This window comes from Ammodytes marinus, assembly GCF_949987685.1.
Source record: "Ammodytes marinus genome assembly, chromosome: 2".
NCBI classification, from domain to species: Eukaryota; Metazoa; Chordata; class Actinopteri; order Uranoscopiformes; family Ammodytidae; genus Ammodytes; species Ammodytes marinus.
The window spans coordinates 27,338,772-27,358,011 of NC_137231.1; the positions used below are offsets into that span (position 1 = coordinate 27,338,772).

At 40.0% G+C, this 19,240-nt stretch overlaps 1 protein-coding gene across 1 annotated transcript in view; it reads right to left on the bottom strand.

The window, feature by feature from the left end:
• Positions 1–10,287: 10,287 nt before the first annotated feature.
• kcnt1b (potassium sodium-activated channel subfamily T member 1b) overlaps positions 10,288–19,240 on the bottom strand; it is a 61,383-nt gene continuing 52,430 nt past the window's right edge. Inside the window, exons 24-31 of the mRNA XM_080048097.1 lie at positions 18,794–18,928; positions 18,323–18,434; positions 17,642–17,743; positions 17,054–17,137; positions 16,674–16,802; positions 15,217–15,508; positions 11,141–11,225; positions 10,288–10,503 (exon numbers count right to left, since the gene is read on the bottom strand). Coding sequence (XP_079904223.1) covers positions 10,377–10,503; positions 11,141–11,225; positions 15,217–15,508; positions 16,674–16,802; positions 17,054–17,137; positions 17,642–17,743; positions 18,323–18,434; positions 18,794–18,928 — 1,066 coding nt within the window. The 3' untranslated portion in view covers positions 10,288–10,376. The remainder of the gene's footprint in view (positions 10,504–11,140; positions 11,226–15,216; positions 15,509–16,673; positions 16,803–17,053; positions 17,138–17,641; positions 17,744–18,322; positions 18,435–18,793; positions 18,929–19,240) is intronic.

Sequence of the window (19,240 nt, forward strand, 5' to 3'; positions counted from 1 at the left end):
GTCATCGCTGAAGGGGCCTTCAGTTCTTTCCTGAACCTCGCAAATCTCATTTTGAACCAGAACCTCCTCACTGAGATCAACCCAAACTGGTTCAGTCGGCCTGATGTCCTCCGTGAGCTCAGCCTCACAGGAAACCAGATTGAAGTTGTGAGCGAGTCCACGCTTAACGGACTCGTCAACCTCACCAGGCTCAGTCTGAATAAGAACAGGATCAGAACCATTGATCCCAATAGCTTCAGCTCCCAAACCATCTTGGCTGAGTTGGACTTGTCTGAGAATAACATGGCTAGAGTCTCACCTCAGGCCTTCAGCTATCTCCGGTCCACCAGGATCAGACTAGGTGGGAACCCCTGGGACTGTTCTTGTGGGGCTGAAGACTTTGTTGACTTCCTGAAAGGTTTGTCAATGATTAGACAAATAGCAAAAAAGTCATGTGTTTTTGGAGAGCTTTTCATAACTTGAAGCTGCTTCCTTCTTCTCAGATCTCCAGAGCAGATCTCTGCTGGACAAACCGACGGAGGTGACCTGTGAGAGTCCTCCGTCCCTGAGAGGTCAACCCGTGTGGAATGTGTCTGTGTGTGGGGCGTCACCTCCAACTACACCGCCGTCAGTGACTCAATCTGTCCACCCCAAACCCACTGATGTCCTCACAACATCTACTGGTATATGTGGTTCTCTTTCTAAGTTTGTTTCTGACCATTGAAGTTCTTCACCATCACAGTTAGGGTTGGCATAAATATGATTTTAAATAGTTTTTTATGGCAGGATCACATTCTCGAATTTATCACAATTCTTTCGTTTTTCATATTGGTTACAGTAGCAATGGAGAGCTTTCAGTTTTTGTTGATTCACCTAGTAAATGTGCTCTCAATTCAGACTATGCCGTAATCAGAATCATTGGTGCCTAGTACCTCTGTTGTTTCCTCTAGCAGGAGTTGTGACAACACCTCCACCATATACAGAGACCTCTGTCCAGTCCAAACCCACTGATAAACCCATGATGTTCTCCTCACACTCCGGTACATGTGGTTCTTCTTGTCCCAGCTTCTGTTTTAATTTCCAAAATTATTTACTATTAGAGTTATATCTGATTTGTGCTCAGTATCTCGTGGTTTCGTTGTCTCTAGCAGTGCCGTCAACACAACCGACATCAGAGACAAAAACCTCTGTCCCACCTACTGACGTCCTCACTTCGCACACTAATCCTACTTTGAATGCTGGTACAATTGGTTAGTTTTGGTCACATTTGAATTTCCTAAGAGAATCAGACTTTTATGAGGGAAAAAAGTATTGTCTTATGCTCACATATGATGTAATTGATTTAATTTTAATAACAAGTTGCTTGTTTATGAATCGTAAGTTCATCAACATCCCATTCCCCATTGGACACAACAAAAACTGATAGACTAATCTCACCTGTTCACCTCCGTAGTCATAAATTAAACATAATAGCATGACTATTCCTTTAAAATCTATTTTTCCTTCCTAAAACTATCTTATTTGATAACTGATTACTTAGTTAATGTAGTTTTAATTTCCTGTCTCACAGAAAGCAGGCTATGAACAAAAGGTTACACATTGTATGTTGGTGTATAGCACCACCATGTGGTCAAGAATAGGCTGTGTTATATTTGCACAAACCATTTCTGAACTTTGGCCCAGAAGCCACATTTAGTGTTTATTTTGAATTCCTTTCTTTAAAAAAAATCCATTATTATAAACCCTGCACATTTCCGCATTTCCACTGTTTAAAACTCTGTGCAAAACCCAATTTATTTATGTAATTTTACAACTCCCATATATTTAATTTAGTCTTCATAAAAACAAAACATCTAGTAAAAGACCCAGTGTTTCATAAAACATGTTGTTTCTGATCATAGAAGTTCTTCACCATCACAGTTAGGGGTGGCATAAATATGATTTAAATTGTTTTTTATGGCAGGATCACAATCTTGATTTTATCACAATTCTTTTGTTTTTCATATTGGTTACAGTAGCAATGGAGAGCTTTCAGTTTTTGTTGATTCACCTAGTAAATGTGCTCTCAATTCAGACTATGCCGTAATCAGAATCATTGGTGCCTAGTACCTCTGTTGTTTCCTCTAGCAGGAGTTGTGACAACACCTCCACCATATACAGAGACCTCTGTCCAGTCCAAACCCACTGATAAACCCATGATGTTCTCCTCACACTCCGGTACATGTGGTTCTTCTTGTCCCAGCTTCTGTTTTAATTTCCAAAATTATTTACTATTAGAGTTATATCTGATTTGTGCTCAGTATCTCGTGGTTTCGTTGTCTCTAGCAGTGCCGTCAACACAACCGACATCAGAGACAAAAACCTCTGTCCCACCTACTGACGTCCTCACTTCGCACACTAATCCTACTTTGAATGCTGGTACAATTGGTTAGTTTTGGTCACATTTGAATTTCCTAAGAGAATCAGACTTTTATGAGGGAAAAAAGTATTGTCTTATGCTCACATATGATGTAATTGATTTAATTTTAATAACAAATTGCTTGTTTATGAATCGTAAGTTCATCAACATCCCATTCCCCATTGGACACAACAAAAACTGATAGACTAATCTCACCTGTTCACCTCCGTAGAGTCATAAGTTAAACAGAATAGCATGACTATTCCTTTAAAATCTATTTTTCCTTCCTAAAACTATCTTATTTGATAACTGATTACTTAGTTAATGTAGTTTTAATTTCCTGTCTCACAGAAAGCAGGCTATGAACAAAAGGGTACACATTGTATGTTGGTGTATAGCACCACCATGTGGTCAAGAATAGGCTGTGTTATATTTGCACAAACCATTTCTGAACTTTGGCCCAGAAGCCACATTTAGTGTTTATTTTGAATTCCTTTCTTTAAAAAAAATACATTATTATAAACCCTGCTCATTTCCGCATTTCCACTGTTTAAAACTCTGTGCAAAACCCAATTTATTTATGTACTTTTACAACTCCCATATATTTAATTTAGTCTTCATAAAAACAAAACATCTAGTAAAAGACCCAGTGTTTCATAAAACATGTTGTTTCTGATCATAGAAGTTCTTCACCATCCAGTTCTTCACCAGTGTTTCATAAAACATAAGTACATTCCTGTCTTTTTTGTTTACACATTTGTACTTAGGCAATACATCTGGAAAAGCTTGTGCTTGGAAAATAATAGTTTTAGAAGAAATGTAGCAAAAGATCTAACATATTTCTTTCTTTCTAGAGATGACGTCTTTGTTCTGGTTCTGGACAATTTTGCTGTGATTGGTTGTCATATTCTTATAGCCCCAGCATGTTTGACAGACATTCCCATAACTCCTGAACACTGTCACTAAATTGAGTTGACTGGGGGACACACTCACACTTATTTTGAGTCATCCTGAAGTAAGTGATGATATTTCACCCACAGATGGCGCCATAGCATCACAATTCATTTAACCATAACTCCGTGGTCATGAGTCTGGCCTGACTCTATTGAAATGTTGCTTTATCCATCTGTTTACAAAGCTGTACATTTGCTTTTGTTTTTCAACTGTCTCATTTATTGATATTTATTCATCTCTCTCTTTTATTTTCTGATTGGTGGAACACTGAACCGCTATTTTATCTTTTTTGGGCGGGACCTAATTTGTGTCGTTTTATTTTTGTTTTGTGATTGGATGCTACAATGTAATCATCCTTTTGCAAAACAGATCTACCCAAAGGTATGCATGAAGTTACCTTAATAGACAGCATTTAGGCAGCAAATTTGCATGATTGTCTATAGGGGAGAGTGGCCTAAGTTGTGCCACTTTTTACTCAAAGTGACTTTAAAGTGAGGCTTTGACAGTAAAGTCTCCAACTCAAATATGTACATATATTTCAGGGTGTTGTGCATCCCTGGCAATAAAAACTTTGGATCTGGAATAAACTGTTGAAGAAATATAGCTTTCGGAAAAAAAGTTGTCTTGTGGCACAACTTGACCCCGGTGTGGTGTAAGTTGTGCCGTTGGAGAGAATACCATAGGGTGAATTGTGCCATTGATATATATCTCATAAACTGTAATGCAAGACAAATCCATTAGACAATCACTTATTTAAGGTGTATTTAAAGTAAATAAAGTAAATATTTTACGAAGATTGAAGGACAATTTTCTTAAACAAGGCCTAGCAGATCTAATGGTTTTACCTGCAAAGCTCACAATGACAAAGTCACCATCATCATCTTTCTGGCCATCTGAACTCTCATCAGTGGTGTCGTTAAGTGGAATGGAGATGTCCGTCTCTTCTGAGCTACTGTAGACAATAACTTTCTTTTGGTGACCAGCGTAAACAGCCATGCCAATGGCACAACTCTCAGAAATGTACTTTGCACTAGCTGCTCCGCCCTTGTAGAACCAACTGCCACCTGGCATATGCGATTCCCCCTACATGTCTGCCTTTAAATCAAGGCTCAAAACCCATCTGTACACCCTGGTTTTTCCTCCCCATTAACTATCTTACCTCTGCACTACTATCTTTGTTTATATGTGGATGTATGGGCTTTATGTCTTTTATTTTTGTTATTGTTATTTCATTGTTTACCTACTGAATGCACTATGTACAGCACTTTGGACAGTGCAAACTGTTATACATGTGCTTTTATAAATACATGTTACTTACTTACTTACTTATAACTCACCCAGGCCCTCTGGCACAAATGACCCCAACCCCAGAATTTTGGATAATAAGCATGATGCAGCAGTTTAGGGCTGACATTGTGCTAACTATATAGACACAAAGTGTAGCATACTGAAGCACTAAAACATGTGTCAAATGTTTTCAAACGTGTCTATAATTGTTCAGACACAATAATCAAAAAACCTTGATCATGGAAATTTTACTTTTAGAGGCAAAAAACAGTTTTTTGAGCTTAAATGTGCTTACATCTTATTCCATGTTTCTCACTTCTTTACAGGATGAGTCAAATGGATGGCTCTTCTTAAATATGTGGTCACATTTCCAATTTCTTCTATGGTTTTCTAGAAACAAGGGGTGGCACAACTTCCCCACTGGCACAACTTAGGCCACTCTCCCCTACTATATGTACTTTGATTCTGATCTGTATTAGATGTGCAGATAGAAAATTTGCAAACATTTTCTTTTATTAAAGTACATTTAAATACTGATCATCTCTTTTGTTTGTCCCTTTAGTAACTACTGTGACATGGCCTTCATTGGTGACAGAGACCTATGTCCATCCTAATCCCTCTGGTCTGCCCATTACTGCATCTGAACCCATGGGAATGACACGTACGTACGCATTGTTTTTCATATTTGAACCTTGTGTAATTCTTGCTTCACATGTCATGTTTTTCCCTCTAGAAACTTGTGCAACATCAAGACCTTCATCAGATACAAATACTGTCTGCACCCTCGTCACCGTGATAGGTTTGTTTAAGTCTGCTTGGTTGTACCGGAAAATACATGTTTAAATATATTAATCTATTTTAAATACATTTTCTCCCATTACTAACTGACACCTCTACAGTGGTGCTGTCTTTGCTGCTGTTTGCGGTGTGTTTCCTGGTGGCGTTGCATAGGAGGAAACGCAACCACAAAACAGTGACGCCCGGATGTCCACAAAGAGACAGAAATGAGTTGAAAGAAGAAGACAGCAGCAGCAGATCCACTCAGACTCAGTCTCCATCACACTCTGAGGGAAGAGAGAACAATCACTTTGACTCAGAGATGGGAGGGAGAAGATCCTTCACTGGAGTCAGAGCTAAGTCAGCACATGCCATTCTTTTTACATCTCCTTCCAGCACACATGTGAAAGATCAAGTGACTCTGGAAACTGAAACGGAAGCTCCATCGAAAAACACAGAAAAACTGGCGAACGAAAGTGAGTTAGAGGAAGGAAAAGTGATGGAAAATCTATCGAACACCACTGATTTAAATGCCAAACAGGCTGCCGATGGTATACATCTGGATGAAAACAAGCTCTCTGTTTCTGTCAACACTGACGCGGTGCCTTATCTGAGCATCGGCACAAACCAGAATGAACCCAGTCCTGACAAACAGTCCTCTAAGGGTCAGTGTCAAAGTGTTATGGGGAGGATCTCCACCTGGCCTTCAACTGCAGCTCAATGGCAGGCAAGATGTAGAATGAAGGAGGAAGAGGAGAAGGATGAGTGTTGTGTTTGGACACTAAAGTTTCCAAGTGAGGTGAAGAAAGTGGAGCGTTCCTCTGGTTCTGATAAGGAAAGAAAGGCAGAGGAGAATGAAATAGAAGATCCTTTAGAAGTCAATGTACACCACATGCATTTGGGACACTTTCAGACCTCAGAACCAAATGAGAGCGAGGCAGAAACCCACACTGACACCAACGAAGAAGAAGAAGACTGCAATGCCAATGTGAGGCAGACAGTCAGAGAAACCCGACAAAGTCTGAATCAGATTCAGGACCAACTAGGTCACGATCCAGAACTGAAAGCAGCAGAAGAAGATCCCACGTATAATAAGAGCACTGATCAGAGCAGCACTGCTACACATCTGAGCAGCACTGCTACACATCAGAGCAGTGAACCAAAGCCAGACGTGAGCAGCAGAAAGAGGAGCACCGGCTCAAAGGCGCCCTCCTCTGGTGGTGGTGGTGCCTCTCCTGATGATGAAACCCTGCTGTCCGGTAACGAGTACGCCTTCATGGACCTGCTGCATGAAGTGGTGCAGAACAACGGCCGCTGGACCAGAGAGAGGTGGAAGCAGACACACGTCAACAAGCAGCGGCGGTAGAGCTATATAGGGATTCACTCAGGGTTTAAGAGTTACATGTAATGCTCATTTTTATTTTCAAAATTGTAATTTGCATTTCTACTAGAAAACTTTTTCATGGTGTGGTGTCCAAAAAAATAACTTTATATTTCTCACAGTGCCATTGCTAAATCTAGTCTTTTCAGACTCTGTCTGAAACGCTCAAGATTAGAGTCTCTTTAAGCCCCGCCTTCCAAAAAGCCTAATGGTCTAATTGGCAATTAATCTAACAGCCGGTTTCAATTGAACAGACAATAAGATTCAGGGGTTTCTGGGGGTGTGCTAATCACAACAATTTATATTATGTCTAATCGTGAAATAGTCAACATGTTACTGTGTGAATAGAAACATGAATGAAATTAAAAGTGATTACCATTTGACATGTGATTGGGTTCAGATCTGAGCTGAAATAAAAACATATATTCGTCCATTTTCACTGGCTGCATGCAGCATTTATTTGTTCGTATTTTATATGTCCAAGTACACTCGTTTCTCATAAGAAATAGTACAAAATGGATTGACCCCTTTCTGATTAACGACTTTAAAAACATAAAGTGGAGGTAAACATTATACGTAGGCTTTTGATAACACCCAGACAACATGCATGTTCCATTCATATAAATACACAGTATCAAATAATGGCTCCAAGTTGCAAGCAGTTTGACTTGATTATGAGTTTCTCTAGCCGTGGGACATCACACTAAATGTAGAAAATTACTGTTGGCAAGCTTGTATATCAAAACATGCTTTGATTTAGAGTTTGCATGCCCTATTGTGGTATTTGTAAGTAGGAGATCTGTAGTGGAGTGTTAAGATTAATCAGAAGTGAGGACCTGGGAAGATGCTTAAGAATGAATTGATGTGAACACTGATCGTATCCACCGTCAGGGTGGCACACGCTCTCACTCCACAGCTCTCCAGCCCTGTAAACTGGCCCTTCTGAGGGGCCACTAAGCAAAAAACTACAATACATTTCAATGGGACACTTGGCAAAATTGGAACAGTTAAGCATTAGAAAGCTTATTTTAACAAAAAATAAACAAGTTGGCAACTTACAAAGAGAAAACAATCCATCTGAGATCACGTCATCACTTTTACTTCCACTGCATACTTCTTTGACAAGTCACCAAAACAAGCTTTTTTCAGACTAATCAAAACAACAAAATGCATGGTATGTTTTTGCGTCACAGGAATGGTTTGAATAGTGTCCACCGTGTTTTACAAATGCAGATTAAAGGGTCATGCTCTTTCGCTCTAGACATCCTTCGCAGAGCTTAGTGCAACAATATTTCAAGTCCTTTTTCACTTTTCTTCACACAGAAGAGACTCAAAACAAAAGAACCAAGTGGCAAATGATGAATATATATATATAAATAAAGTTACTATTTACAGTGATTGAACAAAACAGCAGAGGAATGATAAAAATCAGGATTAAATACTGCACTCTGACTCTGCCTTAAACAAGGTGTGGCCTAAACACTTTGGAGAGAGAACTTCATTTTGAACAGCGCCTGTCGCTGTCTGTGCAAAACCATTCTGCTACCAGTCGGACAGAAACCGGATGATCACAGTACGTAAATATTTATCAACTTCAAATGATTTAACGTAACCTGATGTTTTATGCCCGAACAGATGCTGATAACTGATTTAAAGCAATTTGAGTATGATAGAGTTATTGGCCAATATTTGTTATTTAACAAATATTTCTGATAAGGATACCTTAAAGTAATAATTCCACAATGTGGAATGTTATACTTTGTCACTTTCTTGCTGAGAGTCACATGAGAAGATTGACACCACTCTACTACGAACCTGTTAGTTTAACAAAACCTCTGGAAGAGTTGGTAAATGGTTAGCTTTCAGCTTGGTTTGGGCAAAAATTTACTTTACATTTTTTTTAAACTTCTTCTTTAATCCATACAAAAAGCGCAAGTGTGAAATGTTTTTTTTTGTACAGATTAAATAAACAAGATTGAACATCTTAATTATCTGTACAGGTAATTAATTCTACCACCTGCTTCCATAACATACGGATAATAACATACTATTGTGTCAAGCCTGTCATGTAACTCTCTGCAAAAGAGCAAAACACTTTTCATTTGAATTGTGACAAAGATATTTACTTAGTGAGACATTTTGCATTTGTAATATAAATAAACATTACACAGCAATTTGTAAATAGAAAAGGTAGATCAGACAAATTAAACAAGGATATGCTTATGTTTAGCTTAGAAAAGATAGGATAAAAATGAAGCTTACAACACTCAAAAACTCTAATTTAAAATCAACTCTGCTGAATTATGATATACATTAAAGCTGGGGTGGAGGATTTGGGGAGAAAATGGCAGTTGGGAAAGAGATTCAAATCCAAATACCTCAACCGCTCCACTTGTTCTCTTTGGTCACTCCCCTATGGTCCCTCCCTGACACACTCTACAGTCTACACCAACAAAGTCGTGCCAAAGTGAATGGACAGTCCCAACAGCCAATAAGAACAGATAATCGGAGCCTCGCTCTGATTGGTCAAAATGTCAGCTCATGTTAACTTTGACCTATCAGAAATCATATACCCCAGCTTTAATGAAGTAGAGCTTGTTTTGGGCACATTGTATGCACATTCATTTGTTAGTGATAGCCACCATGACAACTGAATATTTTGTATTAATTTAGACACTCTTTTAGCTTTTCTGAACAGGAATATCATGTTGGCAGATACATCTTTGATAAGCTGAAAATCAGCTGATGGCAACATATTGGTAAGGCTCTAAAATAAATATAATAACACTGATATCACACTGATAAACCGATGCTAATTGGCACCAAATGTACAAATCATTGCAAGATATTTACAAAGAAAAAGTTGGCACATACAGCACAACAGACATGATTTGGGGGACACTTAAAATAGTGAAATAAAGGATCAGTAATCACTCTTTAACAATAGCCACAACAGAAAAATCAGCATCGCATGTCACAATTCTAATATGGCCGATCAAAGTGCCACTACAGTGTGTATATTCACAGATGACAGTCTGTCGTATAAAAGTTTGTGCTCGTAAAGAAAATGAAACTCTTGTCGGATTAGAAAGAGACGAAAAAGAAGTAGACGTTTGTAATAAATTAAGAAAAGTGGTCATTTATGAGTTGAACGGGCGAAGAGGAAGTCGGCGCGAAGGGCAACCTCACCCCTGAGTTAAATGATTCGGATGTCCTGTACAGTATGCACACAAGCACCTCTCTTTCAGTCCTTTGGGTGGAAGGAAGGTGCCGTTTCCATGGTTGCCTTGTTCTTTAGCGAACGTTATTTTGGTGTGTGTTAGTACAGTGTGTGTGTGTGTGTGTGTGTGTGTGTTTGTGTAGGGGGGGAAGTCGGGGTCGATGACGAGGCACTCTTCATGCATCTTCCTGTAGCAGCTCAGTGGGAAACAGCAGCTCTCTTTTTAAACTTTGATTATTTCTGGTCTGAGAGACACATAAAGCACATTCACTAGGAGCTGCTGTTGTAGGCCCGGGGCCAGCCTTCATCTGTGTGGGCCAGGCCAGCTCATTGGGCTCTGTAGAGGTTAAGGGTCAGGGTGTGGAAGACTCAGGAGGCTTTCAGAGGTGAGTCTCGTCCCTCGTCTCTGTGCCAAAGTCCTGCTGGTTCCTGGGGCACTGGGCCTGGCCCCCTGTTCCCGTCGAGTCGTCTGGCATGTGTGCCAGCGGATCAGACCGGATAATGTACCTGGAAACACAACATCAACATCATCTGCCAGCATGGAGTAGGGCTGTGCAACTCATTTCATTTGAATCGCAAATACATAAAACTAAAAAAATTAAATTGTGTCAGTTTAGGCTGAACACGAGTGAAAAATGTAAGGTGGAATCAGTGATTCTGCTGAACCCTTGCTGAAAAAAACATTAATTTTTTTTCAAAATCAATGACTCCTCACACTCCGCTACCGGTCCATACTGTGTGCGCTGAAAATAATCTGGTGTTAATACACAGCCTAGGCTTTGTAAACTGACATGTAAACAAAGGGTCCATCGTAGCTAGCAACATGGCCTTTAAATAGGCTGTGTATTAACACTGGATTTCTTTTTCAGCGCACACAAAGTACATACAGGTAGCAGATTGTAAGGAGATATTCACAGATTTTGACAGAAAGTGATTTTGACAACAAGCGTTCTCCAGAATCGCTGACTCCATCTTTACCTTTCAGCTGAGAAAAAAAAAAGGTAATTTACTGTTTTTGAATTATACAGTATACATACATACTAAATTCCCATGTTATTTCACTATTTAAAATACCAGAATGACAATGCTGTTGTTAGTAAAGTAAAGTCTACTAGACACAAGGGACAAAGGAAAAGGTTCTTACACGACGTCGTTGAGCTCCAGCATGGTGTCTGGAGGAGGATTGATGAGGACGTAGGACAGCGTGTTCTGGTGGTCGTTCATCTCGTCTGGAAACAGAGACAGAAGAGACCTTGAGAGCTGATCTCCTCGTCCTCCTCCATTAAACAGTAAGACAGCCAGGAAATTAGACTTCTAACCACTGAAAATATGACACTCCCTCGTTTTCAACCTCTCACTGAGGACAAGGGCAAAGTAAACCCTCGTACAGTATCGGAGCATGTGTTGGCAAAATCTGAGACTAGTTTTGTGGATGCTCTGTTAATAGAAGATCTGCTTGTTACAACTGTTAATGATTACAGTTTAAAAAGCTACTGTAAACTAAACCATTAGAGGGATTTATGAACCAGGCTGACAATAGTGTTTACATTTACATATAACTTATATGGCTATTTGGTGAAATAACTACATGATGTTATGTGGTCACTGTAACCCCACACCAAATTGATTTAAACTGTTTCTATTATTGTTAAAGTGGGACTATTACTAATTAATATAATCAATGGATTACTTTAGTTGATACATAAAATGTATTTATGATTTTATTTGTATAATACACAATAAACTGATGAAATGTTTAACTTTTACTCTTTGCAAAACTATTTCTATACATAGGTAGCTGTAAACACTTACTGCGTTAAATGTTTGTTAATGTTAATCAGTAAACATTAACAGTTGTAACAACATTATTTTATTGCGTCCACAATACATTTAAGGTAGCCATTGGAACCGTTTAGCAAGAATCAATAGGAGGAAACTTACTTTAACATTTATTCCCCAGATGGATTACATTACTGTGTGTGTGTTTGTGTGTGTCCGTGTGTGTGTGTGTCTGTGTGTGTGTGTGTGTGTGTGTGTGTTACTTATGTCAGCATACAGTATGTGTGTCTGTGTGTTGTCTGGCGGTGTCTCCTACTTGCGTGTCGGACAGAGGAAGGGGAAAGGGGGGCACATGTGTCTTCCATGACAACCCACCTGCTTGTGGCCCTTTATAAAGCCAGGCGGGGTGGAAGAGAGAGAAGGGCTAACCGTTACTGACACTTTGTATGAACAAGGGGAGGCCCATGCTGCCGCATGCGTAGCGCCAGGACGGTGCCAACATGCAGACAGCGTCCGCGGCTACGCTACAAACCCATCTTTTTTTTCGGCACATTCAACACTGGACCAACAGGCTTGGTTGCCATGCCAACGGACAACACTTAGCCCCCACAAACCCAGAGTGACAATGAGACACACAGACACAGAGGACATGCTCCAGCATCCACCAGACTGGACCAAACGCAGAGCGACTCAGACCAAACCGAGTGAAGCAGAACACATTGGGAGTGTGAGAGTGGAAGAGGCTCAAACATCTGGTTACAAGTTACATTAAGTCTAAACTGTAATGCTAAAAAAGAACAATAAATATACTACCATAAAGATCAGCCTCCCTACTATTTGTATGTCTCTCCCGGTGGGACCAAAACATGCATTAAAACTAACTGCAAACACTGCTTGTCCTTTTTGCCTGTGGTTAAGTGGCAACGGTATACGTGTGAACATACACCTTGAGGGGTCCTGATACAACACAGTGGAAGAAGCTGAATAACACTGGGATGCAGAGAAAGGATAGCCTCCAATGATTTCTTCACTTTCTGTTGAAGACACCTCTGATACACACTATTCTGCATATTGTTCACAAGGTACACATTGTGATTCTACATCTAACCTTCCATCCACAGACATAATGCGTTCCGCTCCACTCTTGAAGCCATACTCCGATGCCCTGCAGGACTCAAAGCCATATGGGACGTCACCTCACAGGCACACAATGCAGGAAAGAGAGAGTGATAGATACAGAGAGAGATAGCCAGATATAGAGAGATAGAGTGTGATAGCTGAAGAGATACAGTAGATGGATAGTGGAGTGAAGAGAGACAGAGAGATTGGCTGCTGATCTACCACTCACTCATTCTAGCCGGAAACGCGCACATTTGCACACTTACATCCACACACACACACACACATTCATGCAGTAAAGTTGCATTACTGCGATCGACCGGCTAACCTGATGGCTTGGTCCCCTCTGTAAACTTGTGCTCTGAAATGTCCTGCAACTCTAAGCAACGGCATTCACTGTTAATGGCCTAGTTTGGTCAATTAAAATTAACTAAATTTTGCGTGTCAACCAAAGAAAAGATCAAGCAAAAATTGGGGGAAAAAAACAAAACAAAACTTCTTCAAATTGATACATCTAGCTCTGTTGATAGATTCATGGATGCCGGTGAAAGGACAAATTCCTTTCTCCACAAAATAGGACGTGACCACTCACATGAGGTTTATGTAAACGGCACACCAATTACCTTGCAAATATCCTAGATTTACTCGATTCATGACATCGCTCGCAGTGAGATTAGACACATCCTCTACAAGCCAAGACAGAAGGGTCAGAGAGAGAGAGAAAGGAGGAGAGGAACAGAGGACAGATAGGGGGGGAAAAATACAAGAAAAAGAAACAAATCAGGCAAGGGCAGCGAACGCATTTTTGCAGTTTAAAAAAAATAACTTTCCAAAAAAAAAAGAGGGGGGGGGGGGGGTGAGAGCAATGCAGAGAAGCCATGCGTCAAAGAGTTTGTGCACAGAATCATTTCCAAATGAATTAGTCTGTCACAAGTTATGATCCTGTCGCAGTAATCCTCACTGACATTCAGGGCTCATAAGACGATCTCGAGCTTTTGGGGTTCTTCCTGAAACGTATTTAATTGACACACGTTACATAATGTTTAGCGAACACATCTGGGTCATGATTCTGTTCTGCTTGAGGCGTGAAGCTGGGGAGCAGAGAGAGAACTTAAAAAGGAAGAAAAAAACAGTAGAGAAGTGAGCAGAAAAGAATGCAGGCAATTGCAGTCTGAGATTTTTTTTAAGAAAAATGCAATTGAGGCGAGGTTCAGTGCTCCTGCATCTTCATGCATGATGTGTTCAAATCCACATGATGGTATGATCATGGCCATGTAGTAGTGGTGTGTGTGTGTGTGTGTGTGTGTGTGTGTGTGTGAGATGAGTGTTGAAATAGATGGGAGAAAATGAGGTTGTCTGAAGGTTAATGCAGATGTAGTGATGTAATGATGAGGACTATGACCTACAGTGCCACATCTTAACAGGTAATGAGATGAAATAAAATGGCTGGAACACAGACTTTGGGATTTTCAAATACAGCTTTTTCTTTGCGACTGAAATAATTCAATTGGTTGAGAGTGGGAGGAGCAAAAGAATCGCCTGAACGACTTGCTTTTTGTCTTATGTAAAAAAGTACAACGATCTCAATGACAATTTCCCGTTTTTTGATTATTAGGCTCTACCCACAGAGGTTTAACTCAACCACTTCCATTATTTCTGGCTCAAAAGCTTCTGTGGCCTTGTAAAGAAATGTTTATAGAAATGAGAATCCAATCTGCAAAACACATTATAATTTGCATTATTATTAATTTCCATTCAACGAAATTAAATAAAAATCCTAGATTGAATTGGAATTGTCTATAACCACCTTATACTGTGAGTGTGTCCAGTCTTGCTATACACTAGGTAACTTATCGTTAACTTCTACTGGACTGAATTACAAGATAACTTCCAAAAGTTCTACATACAGTCCCCTCCATAAGTATTGGAACAGTTAGGCCAATTCCTTTATTTTTGCTGTAGACTGGAAACATTTGGGTTTGACACCAAAAGATATGAATATGAGACAATAGATCAACATTTCCGCTTTCATTTCCAGGTATTTACATCCGGATCTGATACACAACTGTGACAAAAGCATTATTTGTAAAGGAACACCACATATTTAGGTGTGAAATGAAAGCTGAAATGTTGATCTATTGTCTCATATTCATATGTTGGTGTCAAACCCAAATGTTTCCAGTCTACAGTAAAAATAAAGGAATTGGCCTAACTGTTCCAATGCTTTTGGAGGGGACTGTAAATCAAATCCACTGTCTACCTTTCTCTCTCTCTCTCTCTCTCTCTCTCTCTCTCTGGCTCTCCATCAGCGGCTCCACTCACCGTATCCCCCGGTGGGCAGGCCCAGGTGTTTCATGCGGTTCTTGACCAGCTCAGACAGCTCCTGCCTCTCAGAGCGTCTGTACAGGTTGAGTCTTTGCTGGGAGATGCGCTCGGCCCTGGAGGGTTTGGTGTTGGCCTTCCTGCTCAGCCTGCGCGCCCACTGCATGCTCTTCTTCCTCAGCAGCGGATGCTCTGATTGGTCGCTGGTGGTGGAGCCCCTGTGGGCCGTCTTCTTCTCCTTCCAGGGCTCACGCTGCTTCACGCCCGGCTCCACGTTGACGGACACCTGAGACTGGGAGGAGCAAGGGAGAGGCAGTGTTAATGTGGGATACTGTGTGTGTGTGTGTGGGGGGGGGGGGGGGGGGGGGGGCTCGACTGTGTCATCATGTTTTGTTCCATTTACCGGCCTATATGGCATTTAAAGTGAGACACTACAAGCAACATTTTTTTTGCTCCGACAACACGTCTTCTTTAATACGAGTATATATAAAAAGGCCCAAAATGTACATTTAGGTGTTTATTTGACTAATCCTTGTCTGTTTGCATCTCTATACTCCTCCTATATAACCATGGTTATCATCTCAACATTAGTTTCTGTCAATACTATCAACTTCTAGAACCCTTACATCAACTAAACTGATTTATAAAAAAAAAAATGTTATAATAATTTTTTTTATATGCAAATATGCATATGTATTAACTTATGGACACTGATATGTTGTAAAAATAACTAAAATAAAGATTGTTTTTTAAAAAGATGCAAATGTATGGATATTTGGTAAGAAATAGCCAAATGTGCATGTTTATCAAAATATCAAATCTTCAATGCCTTCTTACGTGTTATTTACAGAAGTTTCCTTTATGGTTGTGAGCTTTACATATTGATAAATGCCAGAAACGTGGCAGTAAGAACATTTTATTTTTTGCTAAAAAGGTGACAGCGGATTTTAATATCCACAATAAAAACAAGCACATTTGGATCTTACCCGTGAACGACTGTCCTTGCCCTGAAACAAGAGAAGCACACACAGACATCCAAACAAAAAGAGATGCAATGAAAGACGGTGGCATCCAAAGCAAACAAAATCATCCAAAGTCTCAAAGGCAGCACATAAAATAGTAAATATGGTGTATTTACTATTTCTTATTATTCACTATTAAAATGGCGAGAAATCAACATTGAACAGCATTAGAAGCAGCCAGTTAAGAAGAGAGGCAGGGAGAAAGCTCTTGCATTTAGAATAGAAACAAATAACAAAGAAAAATACATTTTGGGAGCAGAAAAAAAAATGAAAAAGGAAGAAATTCAAAGAAAGAAAATATTTTCATGAAGAATTGAAGAAGACAGTAGCTGAGAAAAGAAAATGATTTAAGGAAAAACAATAAAAGGGAATGGATAATGGTAGGAAGCTAAAGTCAAACCTCAGATATTATGCATCTGATCAAAGTGAACTTGCCTCTGCGGTTGAGAACATGTGTGACTCTGTGCGGTAGATCCCGATGGGGATGTCAGCGCTGGAGGAGCAAAGCTTCTGGAAGAGTCTACCGTACGTCCTGATCCACAGGTCTTCTTCTGTGATCTTCATCTGAGGAGGGAGGGACATGTACTGATGTATATAAGTGTATGTGTGTAAGTATGTGTGTCTAGGTATCTGTATATGTATTAACAATACCACACTAGATTACTTAAATATTTTTGTGCACAATAACATTGTTAGATGATAACCAAATGTTGCTCCTACAATTCATTATTTAAAAAAAAAGCAGACGCCATCACGTGATGGTTTTCTCAGACTTACACATCCCTCACTAAGCAGTATGAACAGTGCATACTTACAGCACACAGGTAGCCAGAGCCCGGCGTGGTGTCCAGACCAAGAAGAAGCCTCGCAATGGCGATCATGTAATCCTTAACAAACGACTGTCGGAGCAGAGAGAAGGACTCGGTGAAAAACAAGCCAAGCAAGCCGCAAAACAACTTGTACAGCAATTACTGTCTGAAGTAACTGTGCTTCCAGACATATTGAGCAAATCAATCCTATTTAATTATTCAAATAACAGTACAACCCCACACTGCTTCAAACATAAATCTGCTTCGTTCATTGCAGGCTTAGGAAATAACTTTTTGACGATCACAATTTCCCGTTTATGTGTATCCATTTTTCCTTTTAATATCAGATACGACTCAAGAAGCTAATACACATTTTATTTACTCATCTTAATAGATCTGTGGGACTTTGAATGTTGCTGTATGATTCTTACTTCAGAGAACACCCAACTGCTTTAACTTGCTCTGTGGTGATGTAGCAGCACATTTTAAAAAGGCGTGCATGAAATATACACCTATACTTTATCTTCACATTGAATTGAATGAAAATCTTGGGATTCATGCATCCCCTAAATCTCAGTCCTTTGTTTATCCCACCTGGTAAAGCAGCGTATCCAACATGCTGATGCTGAACACTCTGCCTGCAGCAAACGGCAGGCGGAACATGAAGGCCAAGTTGGAGCCCTTATCTCGCTCTATCTGAAGAGAGAGAGAGAGAACATAATATTAAAATCTCACACTTTCCTCATGGCGTTGCTGAACTATCGCTCTTTTGTACTATCTACAACAATACTTGTGAGAATGAAAAGGTCTGTCGGGCGTACCGAAAAAGCAATTACACAGTAGAAAAATAACAAGTTCTGTTACTAAAGGGGAAGTTGAAATAGCTCCATTTGTATTAAACTAACGGATCAATTTCGCTCTCCCCTCCTGCTGAAAGTAACACGGAGAGGGGGAGAGAGGGAAATTGCATGTTTACTGCTAAATATACAAAACATAAAAATCACCATTTAAACAAGAATTTGCTTCCGTTCATTTTTTATTTAAATGTGATTTTGTGGCATGTTTCCACATTGCAGTACGAGTTCTGAGTGAGCGGAAAAATAAACATATTTTTTTTCCTCCACAGAGCAGCTGGTAAAGACAAACTAATGTGCATGTTTGTAGACTGTATCTTCTATTGTCAAGCTCTGATCGGCCATTTTAAAACACGAGGGACGCACCGACTTTCAGACAGAAAAGAAGACACATTCACAGGAAGTCCTAACATGCCTTCACCTTCTCCAGTTTGGAGAGAGCGAGGGAGTAGCAGTCCTTGGCCCTGAACTGCATGAACCTCATGTTGGACGGGTGTGTGAGCTCTGTGATGATGCTGAGGCTGGGGAACAACCTGCGCAGAAGGAGGAGAAGAGAGAGGGATGTTAGAAGAGAGATTAAATACTGTGTGCTGAGGGGGCAGACACAGTGTGGCACTGACAAATGCTTTTCATTTTAGTTGTTTAAATAAAACAGTTGTGCTTTTGTGATGGCAACTGTATAGCTTGAACTCAATCATCATTCTGGGCACACTCTCTAGCACTTCATGAGGAGATATTTTGGTGCTGTCTGGTGCACATTTGATCCACAACTTCAAAGTTGCATAAACAGCCACTGACAAGTACAAGCTGTTTACTGTATGTCCTTACCCAGCCAAATACTGTGTGTGTGTGTGTGTGTGTGTGTGTGTGTGTGTGTGTGTGTGTGTGTTACCTGAACATAGTCTGGACGTTGACGATGGTCTTGGCGTCGGCCATGTAGTCCTCCTCAGCGCTCATGGTGCTCTCTTTGTCCACAACCACCAAGTTGTCTGCGTATATGATCCCACACTGTAGCAGGTTGTCCAAGCTGGCACATTCACAAAACACATGTGTGTTTATTACCTTCTATTCACATTCTGATATTATATCAATGGTAACAAATCAATCTGTAATGTTCAATGCATTCCGATAATCAGTCTAGTGTACAAACTTTTCCCAAACCTGGACCATACTCAGGAGCATGTTGTATTAGCTTAGCCTAGCTAGACTATATAGAGTGTTTTTACTACTTTTACTGATGTTTTAAAGTGAATGTCTGCTTTAGTAAAGCCTTAAAACTATCTTTAATTTTTCTAATTTTCAACAACCAATATAGTTCATAGTGCATCTTATTCATAAT